Genomic DNA, 23,068 nt, shown 5'->3' with positions numbered 1-23,068 from the left:
TTCATTAATTAAATTTCATGAGCAACAGGATGAAGGAAGGCCAAGAATCCAGATCTTGAACAAAGAGCATCAAACAAACGTTTCTCAATAAGCATCTTAAACTGGATGGTGAATTTCAAGATGACATCTGAGTCTCTCCTCCATCTTTCATAGAATCACAGAATTGTGGAGTTGGAACGGACCCTGAGGGTCATCTAGTCATCTTTGCAGGCAAACATGCCTTGACCTCTCTTCATCTCCATAAGTACCAGGTGCTGTGTGGCATGCCTCCTTCCTTGCAAGTGGATGATTAGATTGGGTACACTCAGAGAAGCAAAGGCAAGCCAAAGCTTACAAGCAATGCTATAATGCTGGGGGAAATATTCTGCCTTCTCAATTTTCCACTGAGCCAACACTACAATTAGTGGTGTTTCATCATCATCTCTTGGATTTGTGCTTGGAGAGCTGCTGTGGAGGTACCATATTTTTCGCTCCATAAGACGCACTTTTTTCCTCCTAAAAAGTAAGGGGAAATATCTGTACGTCTTATGGAGCGAATGGTGGTCCCTGGAGCTGAATTGCCCAGGGGCCAAAAGAGGATCATGCTTTTTATTTTACAAAGAGAAAGGGGGGTGTTGAAAGGACCCCTCTCAGCAGCTGATCAGCAAGAGATCGGGAGAGAGATAAGAGTCCCGGCTCCCTTTCAGCCCCGCGCCCTTGCCCAGGCCTCCTTTGCTGAATGTGCTGCAGAGGGAGGTTGTTTGTTTCCCCAGCGACATGTGACTGGCTGATTAGATTATCTGTTTGGAAACTGTAGAAAAGGCTCCCTTTCCTTTAGAAGCTGCAGAAATGTGAGTTGAACCTCATAAAAACGGGGCTTTTCCTCTTTGCTTTTCCCCCTTTGCAAAAAGAGCTTTGCTTTTTCCCCTTTGCAAAAAAGCTGCAAAAATTTTAGCTGATCCTCAAAAAAACCAGGGCTTTTCCCTCTGCAAAAAAGCTTCAAAACTTTTAGCTGATCCTCAAAAAAAACCAGGGCTTTTCCCTTTGCAAAAAAAGCTTCAAAACGTTTAGCTGATCCTCAAAAAAACAGGGCTTTTAGAGGAGGAAAACCAGAAAAATATTTTTTTTCTTGTTTCCTCCTCTAAAAACGAGATGTGCCCTATGGTCTGGTGCGCCCTATGGAGCAAAAAATCCGGTAATAGTGATGGCGATGGCGATGGTGAATATTATGATGCTCACTATTAGAGCAGCGATGTTCAGACACTTGGAGGTCCTGCCATAGGTAGCTGCACCTTCAGGATCTCCAACAACTTTGCGATCCCTTGACTGAAAGTGGCAGGTACGGGTGGGAGAGAAAAGAGAATTAAAAAATAAAAAGAACAATGAGAATTAACACTGAAAATACATTGGGATAGGCTTTGAATACCTAAAGCCCCTACAGACTTTTCATGGTTGTTTAAACATGGTGATTATACATGCTAGATTAAGATTCTGGCATGGGATTCAACTAGGTATTGCGTAGCTGTTTTATCAGCAGCCATTTCCACTGTGTTCCGGGTCGCCTTCCTCCCTAGCGACATGCACTCAATACTGTACTTCACACACATTAGCTCAGTAATTCTGGCAGTCCTGTGCCAGTATTAGCAAATGGGAGGATGTTGGCTTGGTGTGATCTAGCTGCTCTGCTCTTTCATGTTACCTCTGTTTCTTGAATCAGTCTCTTCTGTTTAGAGAAGCACAGACCCAGTTTCTCTCACATGCAACAGAAGACACCTGCAGCTGGTGGGGCACGATGTGTAACTGCCTGTGGTCTACAGATGGGAATTTCCATCCCAAACCCTCCCACCCCAGAGCTACCAGCAAGTTTCGTTTCTGTGCTGCACAGGGAGGAAAATGCGTAAATCTTTCGTTTCTTCACCTCCCCCAGCTCATAATGGAAAACATGGACGTCTTAGCTATTGAGGCTACTGGCGCAAGGCGCCACGGGCTGAGGAGGGTGCCTGCGCCCTCCAGCCCCACCAGCAGCGCCGCTCTCACCCACCTCTTCTCGGGCTGCGGACGCGGGGAGGCCGTCGGCGAGCCTCCTGTTGGCGCTGCAGCCAGGGCTCCCTGGACGGCAGTGCTGCGCCGCCACTTCGGCCGAGCAGGCGGAGGCAGAGGTGGAGCACAGCTGGCGGCATCCCCACCCGCCCCTCAGCACCCTCCGGCTGCCCGCCGTGCCTGCCCCTGCCCGGTGGAGCGCAAGTTCAGCACAGAAGCACTGAATTGCATCACATGCGTGCGCAGATGCAGCAGAGCGGGTTGCAAATGCGCCTCCTGCACGGATCGCGTTCACAACCCAAGTGGCCACTGTAAAGCGAAGAAGGTGTGGAGTCTGAGGTGATGGGAACTGAGCTCCTTCCTGCCCCTTGGGAAGCAGGAGAGAAGGGAAGGGAAGAACAGTCAGAGAGGAGGGGGGAGAGGCGCGGCAAACTCAGTGACTGCCCCGGGTGGTAAAAGCCCTAGCTACGCCACTGGGGATGCCAGAATAAGGGTGCCAGAATATGGCCCAACCTCTCACTACATGGTCACTTATTATGCATACAGTTTTAATGTGGAAAAGAGGGGCCCACAAAGGCAGTTTGGTTTCACCCAACAATTTTGGCAAATATTAAGGACAACAAGGACCAAATCCTGACATGACATTTCTCAACTTTCATCATAAGCATGTGTTGTGCTGTTCCCAGAAAGCCAGACACTGTACAGAACCTCATGCTACCAAAATCTGCCTGTTAGCTTCTCATGTGCCACAAAACCTCTTTGTCCTTTTTGCTACAGTAGATTTATTACTACTGCTATTCTAGAATTTAACAAATGCACATTAAAATATGTTGTTGGACGTGATGAGGACACTTTCTCTGGGAAATGGTGGAACCTTCGTTACATTCACAAACACTGCAAAGAATGAGAGACACAATTACTCGCATGCTGTGCTTTTTGCGATGTTCTTTTCTTTCTGTCTTAAAGCAATATGCTGCCATTGTAAGGCAATTGCTGACATCATATTACAGTCTTAAGAACTAAAGTTGGTTTGTTTTTGCTGTTGAAGATTTATGTTCAAACTGTACTGTACAGAACATCAGAAAATAACAGTAATGAATATGTTTATATATTTAATATTTAATTATTAATAAAAGAAGAAGTGCCAAGCTCATCCATTGTTTTAACCATCGTATCTGATTTTTGTTGGATGCCGCCCAGAGTGGCTGGGGAAATCCAGCCAGATGGGCGGGGTACAAATAATAAATATTATTATTAATAGAGCTCTGAGTGCAGCAAATGTCTGCTAATGAGTGGTAAACCTCAACCTGTGATTTTCCATCCTACAATTATCCAGTTCTCTTAATGAAACCATAACTAGATGAAGTAATGGGAATTAAAACTTCCTTGGGAATGGGTGTGGTGGAAAATCCTTTGAGAATTAGCTTACAATCAACACATTTTGTTTTTTTGGGGGGAGGGTCATGCCTACATAAAAGCTTCATGGCAGGCAGAAATTCAACAGGTGATACATTTCAGAAAACAGGTTGTTGTAGAGACGCTGCACCTGTTGAATTTCTACTTGTGGGGGGGCGTTGATTAAGGTATAAAGCTAGCCAAGAAAGTGGCCAAAAGCGGCACTGACTCTAAAGAGGGAGGCAGAAGAAATAAAGAGGACTGCCCCAGCAAAGCAGGGGAGCGCTCCAGGTTAGGCGGAGGAGGGAGCAAGAAATAACTATACCTAGCCAAAACGGCGTGCAAGGGAGAAGTCAATAATACTGATGGGAGGCAGCGGAGAGGAGAGGAAGGTCAAACAGCTCTCGTGTGCGTCCCCTCACCTTGATGGAGAAGACCAGCGCGGCGAAGCCGAGGCAGCAGGCGTTCAGGAACGAGAAGCTGAACAAGGACCACAGCACATGGTCCTGGGGTTGCGGGCCCGCGACTGCTCTGGCGTAGGGGTACGGCGGCGCGTCCGGCTCTTTGCCGTCGTGGGGCTGCATGTGGATGGCGACGGGGTGCGGGGCGGTCTGCATGGTGAGAGGTCCCCAGCGAGTGGCGGCGGCGAGCGGAGGGCGCGCTGCTGGAGTCTGCCCGGGGCTGGGCGCGGCTCTCGCGCTCTGATTGGGCAGGACGCGCCCAGGGGATGAATCTGCCCCCCAGATTCGCAGAAAACGAAAGGGAAGGAGCGCAGCGGGTGGGGGTGGGGGAGCGAATTCCGCGAAGTGGGAGGCGACGCTGCCCCCGACCTGGGGGCTTTGCCAAGGCTCGCTTCGTAACTAATTTCTTCCAGCTGCAACAAGTTTCGCGTCGCAGAAACAGTGACCAAGGAGGGAACGGAGCCCGATTCCTTTTATTCAACGAACGGGTGGACCCCTCGTTTTTGGATCCTGTACTATTGTACCCCCTCCTCAGATACCCTCTTCGCTTTTTCTTCTTGAGCTTAGTGTTCCTGCTGGCGTTGTATTCAGAGTCAAAACGAAATCTCTGTAGGTTTTCAACAAATGTCATCCGCGCTACGCGAGACCTTAATATGCTGTGGCCAAAGGCTTGGGGAGCCCCTGGGGGTGGGCGGGAAAGCTTTTTGGGGAGAGGGGAGAGCCTGCTGTCTAAGCGGTGGACTCAGAATTAGGAGGCGAGCAGCGAACAAAACGGGAAGGGAACGCCAGGCTGCCAAGAGAATCATGATGCTGCTTTGCGTTTTGATTCAGGAAGTTCAGATTCCGGCTGCCTAATTCTTTCCAGTATTCCTTTTATTCCCAGACTTCAAGTTTAGTGACGCTTGAATCCTTCCAAGAATAGTTGGACTAAGCAGACAGTATTTATCGGCAGAATTCCGTGTGTTGAAGGAGGATGAAGTGGGCTATTGGCCTGAGACCTAAGTTCAATAAACTTGTGCCAAGTGGTGGAAAACTTGTCTGCTTCTGGTCGTTTCCTTTGTGCTTTCCATTTAAAAGCCAGGTATTCCATTAACGCGATTTGCCAACGTTTCTTATATACCATAGATTCAGTAAATACGGATGATATTGTTTCCAGTGTTTTGCTTTTACTTTTCTGTCTGCCACAATACAAATCATTACTAAATATTTAAAGAAAATAGTTCGTGAGGAATCATCAAAAATTAACAATGAAGCCAATTTGCTTGCATTTTTGATTATTTATTTTTCCCATCGCATTGAAAACTTCAGACCAAAAGTTAAATGTTTCTTTACAAGACCACTGTATATGATAAAAAGTTCGTTTTTCACCACAATTTCTCCCAACACATGAGAAGCAAATTTGAGTTAATTCTATTTAACTTGGAAGGAGTAAAATACCAACATAAAATGAGTTTTATCAGGTAATTTTTAATCCTTGGTGTCACAGAATTAAATGGAGCTTTGATACAAATAGAAAATAAAAAACACCCGAATACAAGCCACTACCTTCCTCGTTGCTCCTGGCTGCATACTGCCGGGGGGGGGGGGTGCTGCTGTGTTGTTGGTGGCCTTTCCCCTTCCCTGCTCTCTCCCTTCACAGCCTTGACGGGGAGGATGGGGGACTACGCGTGAGGTGGGCGCCGCTTTCCTGCGCTCCAGGCGCTGTTTGCCCCACACTCCTGGCTGCATACTGTATGGTCGCGAATATAAGCCGCACTTAACTTTTCACTGTTGGAATTTGGAGAAAAAAATGAGGCTTATAAGTTCGTAAAGGTAAAGGGACCCCTGACCATTAGGTCCAGTCATGTCTGACTCTGGGGTTGCGGTGCTCATCTCGTGTTACTGGCCAAGGGAGCAAGCGTACAGCTTCCGTGTCATGTGGCCATCATGACTAAGCCACTTCTGGTGAACCAGAGCAGTGCACGGAAACGCCGTTTACCTTCCCGCTGGAGCGGTGCCTATTTATCTACTTGCACTTTGACGTGCTTTTGAACTGCTAGGTGGGCAGGAGCAGGGACCGAGCAACGGGAGCTCACCCTGTCACGGGGATTCGAACCGCTGACCTTCTGATCAGCAAGCCCTAGGCTCTGTGGTTTAACCCACAGCGCCACTCGCCTAGCTCAAAGTTGTCATCTGAACTAGACAGAAGTTCAGAGTTCACATAATCAATCAGTCAGTCCATCATTAAAAAAATAATAAGGCAGAGCTCAGGCGGTGTGCCCCACCCCCATGGTGTGGGTGGGTGTGCACGCCCTCCCCCCCCCCAGGTACTGGCAGTGGTTGCTACACAGGTGGCCATTGGGGCTATGGGGCCTCAGACTTCTTCCCAATGGTCTGTTGATAATGGCACCACTGATCAGATTAAAAGAAAGAAAAATAAGATCTAGGATCTTGCTTTAAAATCATAAATTAATAGAGGACAACATTTTAAAGAGTGGAAAATTAGGGGACAACTAGAGAGAATCAGTCAGAATGCAATCAATGTTTTGGACTATGATTAGTTGTCCTTGCATTGGTGAGAAGATAACTTTTATGGAGAGACACTTAGGAAAGGAATTATTTGCTTTCAAGTACTTTTTCACACACTCTTGGACACGCAATGTTTCCCTATTTGTTGGGGGTTCTGATGTTGACCAATGTCTTCTTTGATTTTCCATCCAAGATCTTCACGCTTTTCTTAATTTTGCAGCTTTTCTGTTTTCATGGCCAAGAATCTGTCACAAACTACTTCCTTCCAACGACAATTTTCAGAGATCTTGCCCAAAACTCTTGACTAGACTCATGGGTGTAGCCAAAGTTGGGGGGCACAGAACCAAGCTATCTGTGATGCAATTGGTCAGTTAGTTATGTGTTTTTATTTATTTACTTGATTTAAGGGTGGCAGTTCCAAAGTTGTTGAACTTTGGGGGTGGGCACCAAAAACATGTGCCACATCTGGCTACCTTAAAAAGCGCCAAAAACATGTGCCACACCAACTCCCATCCAGGGTCTGCCAGTGTGTTCTGGCTGAAAAAAAACCCTGGGCTACACCCATGACTAGACTTCTATTATATCCTTTCTAATTGAAAATTTTCTTTTGCCCCTTGGTAATACTAATTTTACTAATAGACTTTTGTTTGAAAGTGTTGGACTTTTTGTTTCTTATCTGGAATACTACTTGAGAATTCTGGACTTTCCACTGTAGATATAATTTATTTTATGCTGGGAATTAAATGTAGCTAATAACTAACTGAAGTAATTGCTTTCTTTGGAATAATTCATTTAACTCTTTATAGCACATTAATACTGAACAGGAGACTGTAAGAAGTAAAGCTGCACTGATTGCTCTCATATTAGGATCTCCTAATATACTTAGCTTTATATTTCATTAACTCTTTTATCATGTACTTGTAGCCATATTGTAGGTGCTTCAGATATTATACTTTAATACAACAGTAACAAAATTTATTAAATGTTCACAGACTTGGCCTTTAATGCAACATGTCTTTGTTTGATACAACAGCTTCACTGTCTTTAATGAATATCTACAAATTTTCACCATTTGTCAATTATTAAATTGATTTTCTCTGGTGTGGTTCTGACTCTTCAGACACTATTCCTGTTCTCATTCAAACAAATTAATATAGAGGGAATAAAGATCCCATTTTTCACACTCAACACTAGCTTCCTAGGTACTCTTGTTCTTGTTGTTGGCATCTGTCTTTCTCAAGAGACAATGGAGTGTGCCTCTGAGGATGAAGTCAAACTGCTGTGTTAGCAGCATTGAAGTAACCTCCCTAGGACACAAACCTGGGCAGTGTGCATGGATGTCCTGGGCTGTCCAGATGATAAGACCCACCTCTTGGCCTCGCAGAAATAAAACGAGAATAATTTCCAAAAAAGAGAGTGGACTGTATTTGAAGAGTTCCCAAATAGATTGTGTGTCCCACTTCTCACCTTCCCATCCAGCCCTATAATCTCCTCTGTCCATCTCTTCATCAGAGTTTTCCAGGCACATGCCAGCACCAAAACTTTGCTATCCTCATCTTTGCTGGATTTCTGAGTACGGTAATTCCTTTTGTCCCACCTCCTTCACATGTCAAGTTAGCAAGCTTCCCATCTGGCCAACATTGTGTAGTCAGAGGGAGAGGGAGAAGTGGTAATTCCTCTCATCCTTTTCCAGTGCTGGGCTGGATTTCAACAAGCAACAAGTTAACTGAACTGGGCCAAACTAGCAGTACCCTCTTACCTGGACAAGTGAACAAGCGGAAAAACCAAATGAGCAGCAAAACCAACCACACTACATGGTTGTTTCTTCACTGTTTGGCATTCTCTTTCTTCCTGCCAGAGCTCTGTCCAATTCCACAGGCCTTGGGAAGTAGTGTGAAAGCCTCATTTTCAATGGAGGAGACAGTCATTGGAAGAGGAGCTGGCTGGGTCTTGGTGGAGCTCAACAGCCTGCCAGTTTGAAAAGATGCCCCTCTACTGGGTGACTAACAGAGTAACTTTACATGGAATAACAAAATATGTTTTATTTTCTTAGAATTCACATCAAATGTAAAATTTCAATAAAGGAAAACTCTAATACACATAACTGAATGGGAAACTTGCCAAAATACTGAAAAACCAAATGAGTATGGCATTTTCCATGAGTAACAGAACTGGAAATGCTGCAAATCCAGAGCTTGGGACAGAGGAATCACTGCTCATAAAAGCACTGCATTTTTTTCAATAAACATCTCAAACTGGATGGTAGGCAATCAGTGGCAGTACATCTTCATAAATGCGAGTAGTACTGCTTTGCAGAAGGTTTCATGCCTTGGCAAATGAACGAGCAGGGCAGGCACTGTCACAAGCAGAAGAAAGGATAGCCAGTGCTTACAGATTTGTTTAGGGTTAACCAGATCCACTCCCTCCTCCCCCTGATCCGGATCCGAAAATACCCACGTTCGCTTTGTATTCATCAAACAACTTCTTGACTCTTCCTTGTAAAGCTATTAAAACACTGGCAATCAGGCCACAGATCAAAAGGAACAACAAGATACCCAGAACCATTGCAACGATATTCATAATCTTGGCTTTCTTGCCATATCTAGTTGCATCTTCAGCATTTCCAGCGACTTTGCAATCCCTTGCCTAAAGGGGAGAGAATTTTTACAAACAAACAAACACATGAGAATTAACATTGGAAACATTTGCACATGCTTACAACACCTAAAGCTCAAATGGACTTTCCATGTCTGTTGTGTAATCATAATCGAATCTAGTGTTTCCTGTTCAGTGCTATTAGCGACCAAAGGATTATGCAAAATGAAAGTCCCTGCTTCCCAAAAGGTTGCATCCTATTCTAGCCTCAGCTTCATCTGTCTTCATTCATATTCTTTTAATGAGAGCCCACCAACCCACCTAGGCCCAAGGAAGTATTTGGAATGTTGAGACTAATAAGAACCAACTCCTGTTTTCTTTTTCTCTCCCAAGACAGACAGAAGCACACGTGCCCACCTGCACATTCACTTTACTTTTTCATGAGCAAAAATCAAATCCAGTGAATTTTAAATGGATGCTCTTGAATGTGCATTATTTTATACAAGCCACACAAACCCCAACCCCCATGATTAAAGTTTACACTGACAGACTGAACAGTAAAAATCACAGGTGTGTTGCTTCCCATTACTTCAAAAAACATTTATTCAAAACATAGAGCCTCATGATTTTTGCATACGATGACAACAAAACCACCCACAAATCTCAGACTATATCTATGGGCACAGAGGTGACCAATGATTTGATGGTGGTTTTAAGGTGATTCCTTGTATATATAAAAAAAAGAATTAAAAGTTGAGATCTATAAGATTATGTGTCTCAGATCCAGAGACCACTGGATCTGTGATCTTTACAGTTTAGTCAAAGGAAACAAGGTGATCATTGTTTGAAGAGGAACCTAGAAACAAATTCTACCATTTTTTAAAAAAAATTCTACCATTTCAAGAACATCTGTTCTCACTTCTCAGAACACAGATATGCACACAAACAATGCACACACTTCACTTTCCCAAGGGATCTGTGTAAAAAGTTGTATCTAGTAAAATTACTCTGAGCCTTGAAAAAAAATACTGTACGGTATAGCTGAAAGAGGAAGTGAGAGTGTCAAGCTTCCAATTTCCTCCATCAAATGTACTTTCATAGGAGAAAACAGTAACCCTCACCATCACACTACCACCTTATGATGAAGGAGGCAGTAAGCGGGGAGAGCCTCAGCGGCATTGAAGGCACCAGAAAATACTTCAAAGGTTTCATTGTGCCCACAGGTGCCACAGCTGGAGACCCCTGCAGACATTAACTATCAATCCTGCAAACGGTGCCCAAGACTGTATCTTAATAACTAAGGCAGTAAGAGGGATTGGAGGGCATTTTCAAGGGTGGAGGAAAGCGAGGGGTTGTCCTAGAAAGGGCAGGAAACGAAGCAAGAACCGGGGTGTACAATATATTCTGGGTCAGACAAAAATATTGCCCAGCCATTTCGAGGGGGGCGGCGTCGGCGGAAACTAAAGTGAGGGGTGAGGAGGGCACACGGCCGGAGGATTTACTGGCGGATCTTTCCCGCCTTTTCTTGGCGCCTTCACCTTGATGGAGTAGACGAGGGCCCCGAAGCCAAGGCAGCAGGCGTTCATGAAGGAGTAGTTCCACAGCGACCAGAGCACGTGGTCCTTGGGCTGCTCGACGACGAACGGGTAAGGGCAGATCGTGATGGTTTCGGGGCCGATCATCTCGACGCTGTAGGGCCTCAGTTCTATGGCACTTTCCAGCTCCATGGTGGCCGAGAGCGGCTAGTGCTGGCGGGAGACAGCTGAGAAAGAGGAGGAAGAGGAGGATTCCCGCCGCTCGCGAGGGTGAGGGAGGGTCTCCTCGGCCTCTGATTAGTCAGGCGCGGCCTCTGGCGCACGGAGCTGGGGCCTCTATCCTGCTCCTCGAAAACGGGAGCGGAGCAGGGCGAACAGGGCAATGGATATACTGTATATCCCGGGAAGGAAGGTGGGTTTGTTCCCACAGCCGCAGGAGAAGCTCAGCGCCAGCGGCGGTCCCGGGGCCACGCGACCTGGGGAGGCTCGAGTTCTTATCCCGCCCGCTGTCTAGCAGCAGCCTAAAGAAAATGAACCGCCGTGTATCTCACACACTGGTAATTCTCCAGCAAGCTTTTAGCGTAGTGTTAAAAAAAAAAGGGGGGGGGGGTTTGAGAACTACCGTCAGAAAGTAAAGGGGGAATTATATTCCTATAGAGACAGGCAGTGCCGGATTTACATATAAGCTAAACAAGCTGCAGTATAGCTTAGGGCCCCACTCTCTTGGGGCCCCCCAAAAAATTTAAAGGTGGAAAAACTGGATGTACATTTCCAAAATATAAGATAAAAACCTAATAAAATAAAACCTGCATACAGCAACAGTGTTTTGTGTTGTGTAGGCTCCTATGATGTAAGTAATGGACCCCGCCTGCTAGCCTGCTCCCTAAAAAGGAACGCTGTGATCACTAAAAGTCAGCATGGGTTTCTGAAAAATAAGTCATGTCAGACCAATCTGATCTCATTTTTTGACAGAATTACAAGCCTGGTAGATGAAGGGAACGCTGTGGATGTAGCCTATCTTGATTTCAGCAAGGCCTTTGACAAGGTGCCCCATGATATTCTTGTAAAGAAGCTGGTAAAATGCGGGCTAGACAATGCTACCATTCAGTGGATTTGTAACTGGCTGACTGACCAAACCCAAAGGGTGCTCATGAATGGCTCCTCTTCATCCTGGAGAGAAGTGACTAGTGGGGTGCCACAGGGTTCTGTCTTGTGCCCAGTCTTATTCAATATCTTTATCAATGACTTAGATGATGGGCTTGAGGGCATCCTGATCAAGTTTGCAGATGACACCAAATTGAGAGGGGTGGCTAATACCCCAGAGGACAGGATCACACTTCAAAATGACCGTAACAGATTAGAGAACTGGGCCAAAGCAAACAAGATAAATTTTAACAGGGAGAAATGTAAAGTACTACACTTGGGCAAAAAAATAATAATGAAAGGCACAAATACAGGATGGGTGGCACCTGGCTTGAGAGCAGTACATGTGAAAAGGATCTAGGAGTCTTGGTAGACCACAAACTTGACATGAGTCAACAGTGTGATGCAGCAGCTAAGAAAACCAATGCAATTCTGGGCTGCATCAATAGGAGTATAGCATCTAGATCAAGGGAAGTAATAGTACCACTGTATTCCTCTCGGGTCAGACCTCACCTGGAATACTGTGTCCAGTTCTGGGCACCACAGTTCAAGAAGGATACTGACAAGCTGGAACGTGTCCAGAGGAGGGCTACCAAAATGGTCAAAGGTCTGGAAACGATGCCTTATGAGGAACGGCTTAGGGAGCTGGGTATGTTTAGCCTGGAGAAGAGAAGGTTAAGGGGTGATATGATAGCCATGTTCAAATATATAAAAGGATGTCATATAGAGGAGGGAGAAAGGTTGTTTTCTGCTGCTCCAGAGAAGCGGACACGGGGCAATGGATTCAAACTGCAAGAAAGAAGATTCCACCTAAACATTAGGAAGAACTTCCTGACAGTAAGAGCTGTTCGACAGTGGAATTTGCTGCCAAGGAGTGTGGTGGAGTCTCCTTCTTTGGAGGTCTTTAAGCGGAGGCTTGACAGCCATCACCTCTGTAATATAGGAACTGTGATTGCCCCATCCTGTAGATTTGTTTAGTATTTGTTATTCCATGGCATCAATCCATTATTAGAAAACATTTTGAGAACAAACAGCTATTGCAATACTTTATAAGCTTGCCTTAAAATAGCATTTCAGTCATTCTGAAAGAAAAGACTTATACAATGTTGAACTTAAAAGCTACGAACCTGAATGCTTAGTACAAGAAAGTATGGTGTATTGCCTGTACAGAAAAACTGATGCACAAATTGAGAGTGGCAAGAAGAGGAACAAAATATGAAGGCACGTTTGCTGGAGAATGGCGGTGCTTTAATTTGTTCACAAATACTCCAGAAAACCAAAGACCAGTTCTGAAGGTTTTTCTGCTAACTTGTGGATCACTGAATAAGAACACATTTTACAGATGTACAGTGGTACCTCGAGTTAAAAACTTAATTTGTTCCGGAGGTCCATTCTTAACCCGAAACCGTTCTTAACCTGAGGCGCGCTTTCCCTAATGGGGCCTCTTGCTGCCGCTGTGCCGCCACCACGCGATTTCCTTTCTCATCCTGAGGCAAAGTTCGCAACCTGAGGTACTACTTCCAGGTTAGCGGAGTTTGTAACCCGAAGTGTTTGTAACCCGAAGCGTTTGTAACCTGAGGTACCACTGTATCCTGTTATAAGCATGGTGTACAAGTTTTCATAATGTACTTTCGGGTTTCTGGGGAAACTTCAAAGGAAAGAGGATGGTGGAGGACAATCCTTTAAGTGCTTGTTAAGAGTTGACACTTTTCAGGGCTCATGTGTATACTGGAGCTGTATGGCGGACAGAAATTCAACAAAAGTGTTCCTTAAAACAAACTGTTGGGAACCTGCATCTGTTGAACTTCAACTTCCTGAATCAGGAAGTTTCTAATGTTTGATAATTTACTATGTTTTATATATGCTGTAAGCAGCCCAGAGTGGCAGGGGAAACCCAGCCAGATGGGTGGGGTATAATAAAATAAATAAAATTATTATTATTATTATTATTATTATTATTATTATTATTATTCAACCAGTCTAATGAACCAACAAATGAGATGGCAAGAATAAACATTGACATCCTAGGCATCAGTGAACTAAAATGGACGGGAATGGGCGAATTCAGTTCGGATGACTATCACATCTACTACTGTGGGCAGGAATCCCGTAAAAGAAATGGAGTGGCCCTCATAGTCAACAAAAGAGTGGCGAAAGCTGTCCTGGGATGCAATTTCAAAAATGATAGAATGATCTCAATACGAATCCAAGGCAGACCTTTTAACATCACTGTAATCCAAGTTTATGCACCAACTACCAGTGCTGAAGAAACTGAAATTGACCAATTCTATGAAGACTTACAACACCTTATAGAAATGACACCAAAGAAGGATGTTCTTCTCATTATAGGGGATTGGAATGCTAAAGTAGGGAGTCAAGAGATAAAAGGAACAACTGGCAAGTTTGGCCTTGGAATTCAAAACGAAGCAGGGCAAAGGCTAATATAGGTCTGTCAGGAGAACAAGCTGGTCATCACAAACACTCTTTTCCAACAACACAAGAGACGACTCTACACATGGATATCACCAGATGGGCAACATCGAAATCAGATTGATTATATTCTCTGCAGCCAAAGATGGAGAAGCTCTATACACTCAGCAAAAACAAGACCTGGAGCTGACTGTGGCTCTGATCATCAGCTTCTTATAGCAAAATTCCAGCTTAAACTGAAGAAAGTAGGAAAAACCACTGGGTCAGTAAGATACAATCTAAATCAAATTCCTTATGAATACACAGTTGAAGTGAAGAACAGGTTTAAGGACCTAGATTTGGTGGATAGAGTGCCTGAAGAACTGTGGATGGAGGCTCGTAACATTATACAGGAGGCAGCAACGAAAACCATCCCAATGAAAAAGAAATGCAAGAAAGCAAAGTGGCTGTCCAATGAGGCCTTACAAATAGCGGGGGAGAGAAGGCAAGCAAAATGCGAGGGAGATAGTGAAAGATACAGGAAATTGAATGCAGATTTCCAAAGAATAGCAAGGAGAGACAAGAGGGCCTTTCTAAACGAGCAATGCAAAGAAATAGAGGAAAATAACAGAATGGGAAAAACCAGAGATCTGTTCAAGAAAATTGGAGATATGAAAGGAACATTTCGTACAAAGATTACCACAATTAAGGACAAAAGTGGAAAGGACCTAACAGAAGCAGAAGACATCAAGAAGAGGTGGCAAGAATACACAGAGGAACTATACCAGAAAGATATGGAGGTCTCATACACCCCAGGTAGTGTGGTTGCTGACCTTGAGCCAGACATCCTGGAGAGTGAAGTCAAATGGGCCTTAGAAAGCCTTGCTAACAACAAGGCCAGTGGAAGTGATGATATTCCAGCTGAACTATTTAAAATCCTAAAAGATGATGCTGTTAAGGTGCTACACTCAATATGCCAACAAGTTTGGAAAACTCAGCAGTGGCCAGAGGATTGGAGAAGATCAGTCTACATCCCAATCCCAAAGAAGGGCAGTGCCAAAGAATGCTGTAACTACCACACAATTGCACTCATTTCACACGCTGGCAAGGTTATGCTTAAAATTCTACAAGGCAGGCTTAAGCAGTATGTGGACCGAGAACTCCCAGAAGTGCAAGCTGGATTTCGAAGGGGCAGAGGAACCAGAGACCAAATTGCAAACATGCGCTGAACTATGGAGAAAGCTAGAGAGTTCAAGAAAAACATCTACTTCTGCTTCATTGACTACGCAAAAGCATTTGACTGTGTCAACCACAGCAAACTATGGCAAGTTCTTAAAGAAATGGGAGTGCCTGATCACCTCATCCGTCTCCTGAGAAATCTCTATGTGGGACAAGAAGCTACAGTTAGAACTGGATATGGAATAACTGATTGGTTCAAAATTGGGAAAGGAGTACGACAAGGCTGTATATTGTCTCCCTGCTTATTTAACTTATATGCAGAATTCATCATGCGAAAGGCTGGGCTGGATGAATCCCAAACCGGAATTAAGATTGCCGGAAAAAATATCAACAACCTCAGATATGCTGATGATACAACCTTGATGGCAGAAAGTGGGGAGGAATTGAAGAACCTTTTAATGAGGGTGAAAGAGGAAAGCGCAAAATATGGTCTGAAGCTCAACATCAAAAAAACTAAGATCATGGCCACTGGTCCCATCACCTCCTGGCAAATAGAAGGGGAAGAAATGGAGGCAGTGAGAGATTTCACTTTCTTGGGTTCCATGATCACTGCAGATGGTGACAGCAGTCACGAAATTAGAAGACGCCTGCTTCTTGGGAGAAAAGCAATGACAAACATAGACAGCATCTTAAAAAGCAAAGACATCACCTTGCTGACAAAGGTCTGTATAGTTAAAGCTATGGTTTTCCCAGTAGTAATGTACGGAAGTGAGAGCTGGACCATCAAGAAGGCTGATCGCCGAAGAATTGATGCTTTTGAATTATGGTGCTGGAGGAGACTCTTGAGAGTCCCATGGACTGCAAGAAGATCAAACCTATCCATTCTCAAGGAAATCGGCTCTGAGTGCTCACTAGAAGGACAGATCCTGAAGTTGAGGCTCCAGTACTTTGGCCACCTCATGAGAAGAGAAGACTCCCTGGAAAAGACCCTGATTTTGGGAAAGATGGAGGGCACAAGGAGAAGGGGACGACAGAAGATGAGATGGTTGGACAGTGTTCTCGAAGCTACTAACATGAGTTTGGCCAAACTGCGGGAGGCAGTGAAGGATAGGCGTGCCTGGCGTGCTCTGGTCCATGGAATCACGAAGAGTCGGACACAACTGAACAACAACAACAATGAACCAACAGAGGTATAAAGCCTGCCGAGAAATGAACCCAAAGTGGTAGTGAGCCTAGGATGGGAGACAGAGGAAATAGGTCCCGCCCCGCCTTCGGGCTGTGACGGGCGCTACCCTGAGCCTATTTTGGAGAAGACGAAACCAAAGGAGCACAGCGATGGAGGGAGGGGGACGAAATTGCGCGCGCAGAGGCTGAGCCCGCTTGGAAGCCACTTTCTTCCAGTTACAGCAAGTAGAAACGGAGGAAACTGAACCCACCTTATTGTATTCAACAAGCAGGTGGCGATGTGCACCCCTCCTTTTCTGATCCTTTACTATCGGCTTGGTGTTCCTGCTAGCTTGTCTTCAGAGTGGAAAGGAAATCTCTGTAGGCTTCGAGCAAGTGTAATCTATGCTACGTGGGTCCGTAATATGCTGTGGCAAAACACCTTGGGATATGGGTGTAGCTAGGATTTTTGTTGTGGGGGCACATTTGTTAGGGGGTGCAGAACCTCATATTTATATTGATTTGGATTGGGGGGTTTGTCCCCTGCCTCCCCCTCGCTGTGCTCATTCCTCGGGAACCCCTGGGGTGCGCAGGAAAGTTTTTTGGGGAGAGCCTGCTCACCACGCGATGGACTTGCTTTGTGCATCCCGGAATTGGGAGGCGAGCAGCTGCTGCAATGGCTTCTATTATTTTCCTGCAGCTTCTGGCTATCTGTGGGTCTCCACTCCCCCTTTCCGTTCTGGGATCAAGCGGTGGCCAAGGATCTCCCAGATGTTGCTTTGTCAACAACAGTGATTTCCAAACTTTCCATTCACAGACCATTTGAAAACTGCTGAGCATCTTGGTGAACCCCTTAATCATTTTTCTGCCTGTTGTTTAGCAACTATAATCTCTTTATTTGATTTATCATTTATCATCAGCACCATCACCACCACCACCACTATATTTACTGGTACCTACCCTTCATCCTAATGTCCCAGGGCAGGGCACGCTTAAAACAGATCACTAAATAGTTTGAAACAACTTAAAATCACAGAAATAAGATGGGTCCCAAAAATATACATCTCATGTGTGAAAAGCCAGGATAAAGAGGTCTAAATAAGGCTGTGTACATGCCATATATTTAAAGCAGAAGCTCCTAAACCTCTTGGTAGTGTGTGTGTGTGTGTGTGTATGTATGTATGAGCAGTGGGGTCCTCTTCTTCTTTGGCGATCACTCGTAGCCGAGTAAGATTGTCTTCCATAAACACGGTATTAACAATGAGTCTGTAAGTGACTGTGGAGGCCAATTCTGGACCCACACGTGCACATCACTTGGGAAGACAGGCAAATTAATATCAGTGCACTGGATGAAGCAAAGATCACCAGTGTTGAAGCAATGATTCTTCAACATCAACTTCGTTTGACTGGTCATGTTGTGCGGATCCCAGATTATTGTCTTCCAAAGCAACTACTCTATTCCAAACTTAAAAATGGAAAGCATAATGCTGGTGGGTCAACAAAAGAGGTTTAAAGACTGTCTCAAAGCGGTGGGGTGCACACTTGGCTTTGGACACATACCTAGTACTGTAATCTCAAAATCCAACATTCGGAGGTCAACCATTTCCCGTTCCCTAAAGAAGAGGAAAGTTCTCAAAAGCTTTCTAACAAAGTGGAATGATAGCTGCTGCTACCGGAAACAGCATCTGGCAATCATCAAATTATAAGCACAAATAAACATAGCACCAGGCCCCCTAAAAATTTGAAAGACTGCCAGCACTGAGGCAGTGAGAGGTCATTAGAAGGCAACATTTAGGATTGTAAGCCCCTTGGAGCAAGAACATGTCTTCTCTGTAAAGCACCATATACAAGCAGTGACCGTTTTAGGCGACTGATATGTGTGCGCGCACGTTATCACGCCGAACCCAGAAGTGACCCAAAAATGTCATGTAAAGGGGCAGAATGGGGTGTTTGCAGGCTTTTTCAATGGTGCTTCAAATGAACATGATTTCACTTAAAACTTCTGATGGCTTGGAATGCTCCCCCCCCCCCCGGTAAATTTGGAGTTGCCTATATGTTGATGGCGTAACAACACAAATGTTTCTCAGCTACTAAGGCATGATCCCCTAAGGAGGTATACAAGAGAAGAAATGAGCAAGCTTCTCCCAACATGCACATTTCTCTCATGGGGTGATTCTTTTTAGACAGAAGGCATCATCTGCACACTGTTGTCATGAGAGTGTGTGCTTTCCCCTGTGGTTTAATTCTAGGCTGAAGATACACAGTCGGCAATGCTAATTCTTACACCTAGGACCATTTTAATTAAAAGATGTAATGTGTGTGTTTCCAAGAGACTTAAGTAGACCCATATATAAAAGTTTAATGAATCTATGAATATTTGGATCCCTTAAATGACTGACCTCCCAGCTTAATTTTTTTTATTCATGTAAAAAGTCATCAGAATATTACATAAATCTACATGTTGCATCCAGTCTGGCCCATGAGACCATAATATTGAAGAATCCTAGAAAAGGGGACCCTCAATGTTTTAGGTTTTAAACCAAGAAGAAAACAATTGATTCAGAATAAGGTAGGCATACTTTTATTTGCTCAGAATTCACCCCAGACTTCATGTTTCAATACAGAAAAGCTGCAGTACACATCTTGAGCGAGAAACCTGTTGAACTGGAAAAGTCCATTTCATTAATTAAATTTCATGAGCAACAGGATGAAGGAAGGCCAAGAATCCAGATCTTGAACAAAGAGCATCAAACAAACGTTTCTCAATAAGCATCTTAAACTAGATGGTGAATTTCAAGATGACATCTGAGTCTCTCCTCCATCTTTCATAGAATCACAGAATTGTGGAGTTGGAACGGACCTGAGGGTCATCTAGTCATCTTTGCAGGCAAACATGCCTTGACCTCTCTTCATCTCCATAAGTACCAGGTGCTGTGTGGAATGCCTCCTTCCTTGCAAGTGGATGATTAGATTGGGTACACTCAGAGAAGCAAAAGCAAGCCAAAGCTTACAAGCAATGCTATAATGCTGGGGGAAATATTCTGCCTTCTCAATTTGCCACTGAGCCAACACTACAATTAGTGGTGTTTCTTCATCATCTCTTGGAATTGTACTTGGAGAGCTGCTGCGGAGGTAATAATGATGGCGATGGCGATGGTGAATATTATGATGCTCACTATCAGAGCAGCGATGTTCAGACACTTGGAGGTCCTGCCATAGGTAGCTGCACCTTCAGGATCTCCAACAACTTTGCGATCCCTTGACTGAAAGTGGCAGGTACGGGTGGGAGAGAAAAGAGAATTAAAAAATAAAAAGAACAATGAGAATTAACACTGAAAATACATTGGGATAGGCTTTGAATACCTAAAGCCCCTACAGACTTTTCATGGTTGTTTAAACATGGTGATTATACATGCTAGATTAAGATTCTGGCATGGGATTCAACTAGGTATTGCGTAGCTGTTTTATCAGCAGCCATTTCCACTGTGTTCCGGGTCGCCTTCCTCCCTAGCGACATGCACTCAATACTGTACTTCACACACATTAGCTCAGTAATTCTGGCAGTCCTGTGCCAGTATTTGCAAATGGGAGGATGTTGGCTTGGTGTGATCTAGCTGCTCTGCTCTTTCATGTTACCTCTGTTTCTTGAATCAGTCTCTTCTGTTTAGAGAAGCACAGACCCAGTTTCTCTCACATGCAACAGAAGACACCTGCAGCTGGTGGGGCACGATGTGTAACTGCCTGTGGTCTACAGATGGGAATTTCCATCCCAAACCCTCCCACCCCAGAGCTACCAGCAAGTTTCGTTTCTGTGCTGCACAGGGAGGAAAATGCGTAAATCTTTCGTTTCTTCACCTCCCCCAGCTCATAATGGAAAACAGGGACGTCTTAGCTATTGAGGCTACTGGCGCAAGGCGCCACGGCCTGAGGAGGGTGCCTGCGCCCTCCAGCCCCACCAGCAGCGCCGCTCTCACCCACCTCTTCTCGGGCTGCGGACGCGGGGAGGCCGTCGGCGAGCCTCCTGTTGGCGCTGCAGCCAGGGCTCCCTGGACGGCAGTGCTGTGCCGCCACTTCGGCCGAGCAGGCGGAGGCGGAGGTGGAGCACAGCTGGCGGCATCCCCACCCGCCCCTCAGCACCCTCCGGCTGCCCGCCGTGCCTGCCCCTGCCCGGTGGAGCGCAAGTTCAGCACAGAAGCACTGAATTGCATCACATGCGTGCGCAGATGCAGCAGAGCGGGTTGCAAATGCGCCTCCTGCACGGATCGCGTTCACAACCCAAGTGGCCACTGTAAAGCGAAGAAGGTGTGGAGTCTGAGGTGATGGGAACTGAGCTCCTCCCGGCCCCTTGGGAAGCAGGAGAGAAGGGAAGGGAAGAACAGTCAGAGAGGAAGGGGGAGAGGCGCGGCAAACTCAGTGACTGCCCCGGGTGGTAAAAGCCCTAGCTACGCCACTGGGGATGCCAGAATAAGGGTGCCAGAATATGGCCCAACCTCTCACTACATGGTCACTTATTATGCATACAGTTTTAATGTGGAAAAGAGGGGCCCACAAAGGCAGTTTGGTTTCACCCAACAATTTTGGCAAATATTAAGGACAACAAGGACCAAATCCTGACATGACATTTCTCAACTTTCATCATAAGCATGTGTTGTGCTGTTCCCAGAAAGCCAGACACTGTACAGAACCTCATGCTACCAAAATCTGCCTGTTAGCTTCTCATGTGCCACAAAACCTCTTTGTCCCTTTTGCTACAGTAGATTTATTACTACTGCTATTCTAGAATTTAACAAATGCACATTAAAATATGTTGTTGGACATGATGAGGACATGGTGGAACCTTCGTTACATTCACAAACACTGCAGAGAATGAGAGACACAATTACTCGCATGCTGTGCTTTTTGCGATGTTCTTTTCTTTCTGTCTTAAAGCAATATGCTACCATTGTAAGGCAATTGCTGTCATCATATTACAGTCTTAAGAACTAAAGTTGGTTTGTTTTTGCTGTTGAAGATTTATGTTCAAACTGTACTGTACAGAACATCAGAAAATAACAGTAATGAATATGCTTATATATTTAATATTTAATTATTAATAAAAGAAGAAGTGCCAAGCTTATCCATTGTTTTAGAGCTCTGAGTGCAGCAAATGTCTGCTAATGAGTGGTAAACCTAAACGTGTGATTTTCCATCCTACAATTATCCAGTTCTCTTAATGAAACCATAACTAGATGAAGTAATGGGAATTAAAACTTCCTTGGGAATGGGTGTGGTGGAAAATCCTTTGAGAATTAGCTTACAATCAACACATTTTGTTTTTTGGGGGGGAGGGTCATGCCTACATAAAAGCTTCATGGCAGGCAGAAATTCAACAGGTGATACATTTCAGAAAACAGGTTGTTGTAGAGACGCTGCACCTGTTGAATTTCTACTTGTGGGGGGGCGCTGATTAAGGTATAAAGCTAGCCAAGAAAGTGGCCAAAAGCGGCACTGACTCTAAAGAGGGAGGCAGAAGAAATAAAGAGGACTGCCCCAGCAAAGCAGGGGAGCGCTCCAGGTTAGGCGGAGGAGGGAGCAAGAAATAACTATACCTAGCCAAAACGGCGTGCAAGGGAGAAGTCAATAATACTGATGGGAGGCAGCGGAGAGGAGAGGAAGGTCAAACAGCTCTCGTGTGCGTCCCCTCACCTTGATGGAGAAGACCAGCGCGGCGAAGCCGAGGCAGCAGGCGTTCAGGAACGAGAAGCTGAACAAGGACCACAGCACATGGTCCTGGGGTTGCGGGCCCGCGACTGCTCTGGCGTAGGGGTACGGCGGCGCGTCCGGCTCTTTGCCGTCGTGGGGCTGCATGTGGATGGCGACGGGGTGCGGGGCGGTCTGCATGGTGAGAGGTCCCCAGCGAGTGGCGGCGGCGAGCGGAGGGCGCGCTGCTGGAGTCTGCCCGGGGCTGGGCGCGGCTCTCGCGCTCTGATTGGGCAGGACGCGCCCAGGGGATGAATCTGCCCCCCAGATTCGCAGAAAACGAAAGGGAAGGAGCGCAGAGGGTGGGGGAGCGAATTCCGCGAAGTGGGAGGCGACGCTGCCCCCGACCTGGGGGCTTTGCCAAGGCTCGCTTCGTAACTAATTTCTTCCAGCTGCAACAAGTTTCGCGTCGCAGAAACAGTGACCAAGGAGAGAACGGAGCCCGATTCCTTTTATTCAACGAACGGGTGGACCCCTCGTTTTTGGATCCTGTACTATTGTACCCCCTCCTCAGATACCCTCTTCGCTTTTTCTTCTTGAGCTTAGTGTTCCTGCTGGCGTTGTATTCAGAGTCAAAACGAAATCTCTGTAGGTTTTCAACAAATGTCATCCGCGCTACGCGAGACCTTAATATGCTGTGGCCAAAGCCTTGGGGAGCCCCTGGGGGTGGGCGGGAAAGCTTTTTGGGGAGAGGGGAGAGCCTGCTGTCTAAGCGGTGGACTCAGAATTAGGAGGCGAGCAGTGAACAAAACGGGAAGGGAACGCCAGGCTGCCAAGAGAATCATGATGCTGCTTTGCGTTTTGATTCAGGAAGTTCAGATTCCGGCTGCCTAATTCTTTCCAGTATTCCTTTTATTCCCAGACTTCAAGTTTAGTGACGCTTGAATCCTTCCAGGAATGGTTGGACTAAGCAGACAGTAT

The 23,068-nt window shown here is 45.5% G+C and overlaps 3 protein-coding genes across 3 annotated transcripts; all 3 read right to left on the bottom strand.

Moving 5' to 3' along the window:
• Positions 1 to 1,127: 1,127 nt before the first annotated feature.
• Positions 1,128 to 4,124, bottom strand: LOC117050730 (dispanin subfamily A member 2b-like). Its single transcript, XM_033156516.1, has 2 exons — positions 3,837 to 4,124; positions 1,128 to 1,305 (listed from the first exon to the last, which is right to left on the bottom strand). The coding sequence occupies exons 1-2, from the start codon at positions 4,029 to 4,031 to the stop codon at positions 1,156 to 1,158; spliced, it is 345 nt and encodes a 114-aa protein (XP_033012407.1). The 5' UTR covers positions 4,032 to 4,124; the 3' UTR covers positions 1,128 to 1,155.
• Positions 4,125 to 8,670: 4,546 nt separating this feature from the next.
• Positions 8,671 to 10,705, bottom strand: LOC117041250 (interferon-induced transmembrane protein 1-like). The gene is made up of 3 exons (XM_033139857.1): positions 10,517 to 10,705; positions 8,841 to 9,029; positions 8,671 to 8,739 (listed from the first exon to the last, which is right to left on the bottom strand). The coding sequence occupies exons 1-3, from the start codon at positions 10,703 to 10,705 to the stop codon at positions 8,671 to 8,673; spliced, it is 447 nt and encodes a 148-aa protein (XP_032995748.1).
• An 8,263-nt stretch (positions 10,706 to 18,968) lies between these two features.
• Positions 18,969 to 22,355, bottom strand: LOC117050720 (dispanin subfamily A member 2b-like). The gene is made up of 2 exons (XM_033156504.1): positions 22,094 to 22,355; positions 18,969 to 19,671 (listed from the first exon to the last, which is right to left on the bottom strand). The coding sequence occupies exons 1-2, from the start codon at positions 22,286 to 22,288 to the stop codon at positions 19,486 to 19,488; spliced, it is 381 nt and encodes a 126-aa protein (XP_033012395.1). The 5' UTR covers positions 22,289 to 22,355; the 3' UTR covers positions 18,969 to 19,485.
• Between the last annotated feature and the right edge of the window lie 713 nt (positions 22,356 to 23,068).

Source organism: Lacerta agilis, chromosome 1, assembly GCF_009819535.1.
Source record: "Lacerta agilis isolate rLacAgi1 chromosome 1, rLacAgi1.pri, whole genome shotgun sequence".
Classification (NCBI taxonomy): Eukaryota; Metazoa; Chordata; class Lepidosauria; order Squamata; family Lacertidae; genus Lacerta; species Lacerta agilis.
The sequence above is the reverse complement of the archived record's forward strand: the minus strand, read 5'-3'. Positions and strand labels throughout refer to the sequence as shown.

Excerpts from the sequence above, each read along its gene's own strand:
- LOC117050730 (XM_033156516.1), bottom strand. The coding sequence starts at position 4,031 with ATGCAGACCGCCCCGCACCCCGTCGCCATCCACATGCAGCCCCACGAC. Across the intron at positions 1,306-3,836 it reads CGCTGGTCTTCTCCATCAAG|TCAAGGGATCGCAAAGTTGT; the intron begins GTGAGGGGACGC and ends TGCCACTTTCAG.
- LOC117041250 (XM_033139857.1), bottom strand. The coding sequence starts at position 10,705 with ATGGAGCTGGAAAGTGCCATAGAACTGAGGCCCTACAGCGTCGAGATG. Across the intron at positions 9,030-10,516 it reads CCCTCGTCTACTCCATCAAG|GCAAGGGATTGCAAAGTCGC; the intron begins GTGAAGGCGCCA and ends TCTCCCCTTTAG. Across the intron at positions 8,740-8,840 it reads TTGATGAATACAAAGCGAAC|TGCCTGCCCTGCTCGTTCAT; the intron begins GTGGGTATTTTC and ends TGCTTGTGACAG.
- LOC117050720 (XM_033156504.1), bottom strand. The coding sequence starts at position 22,288 with ATGCAGACCGCCCCGCACCCCGTCGCCATCCACATGCAGCCCCACGAC. Across the intron at positions 19,672-22,093 it reads CGCTGGTCTTCTCCATCAAG|TCAAGGGATCGCAAAGTTGT; the intron begins GTGAGGGGACGC and ends TGCCACTTTCAG.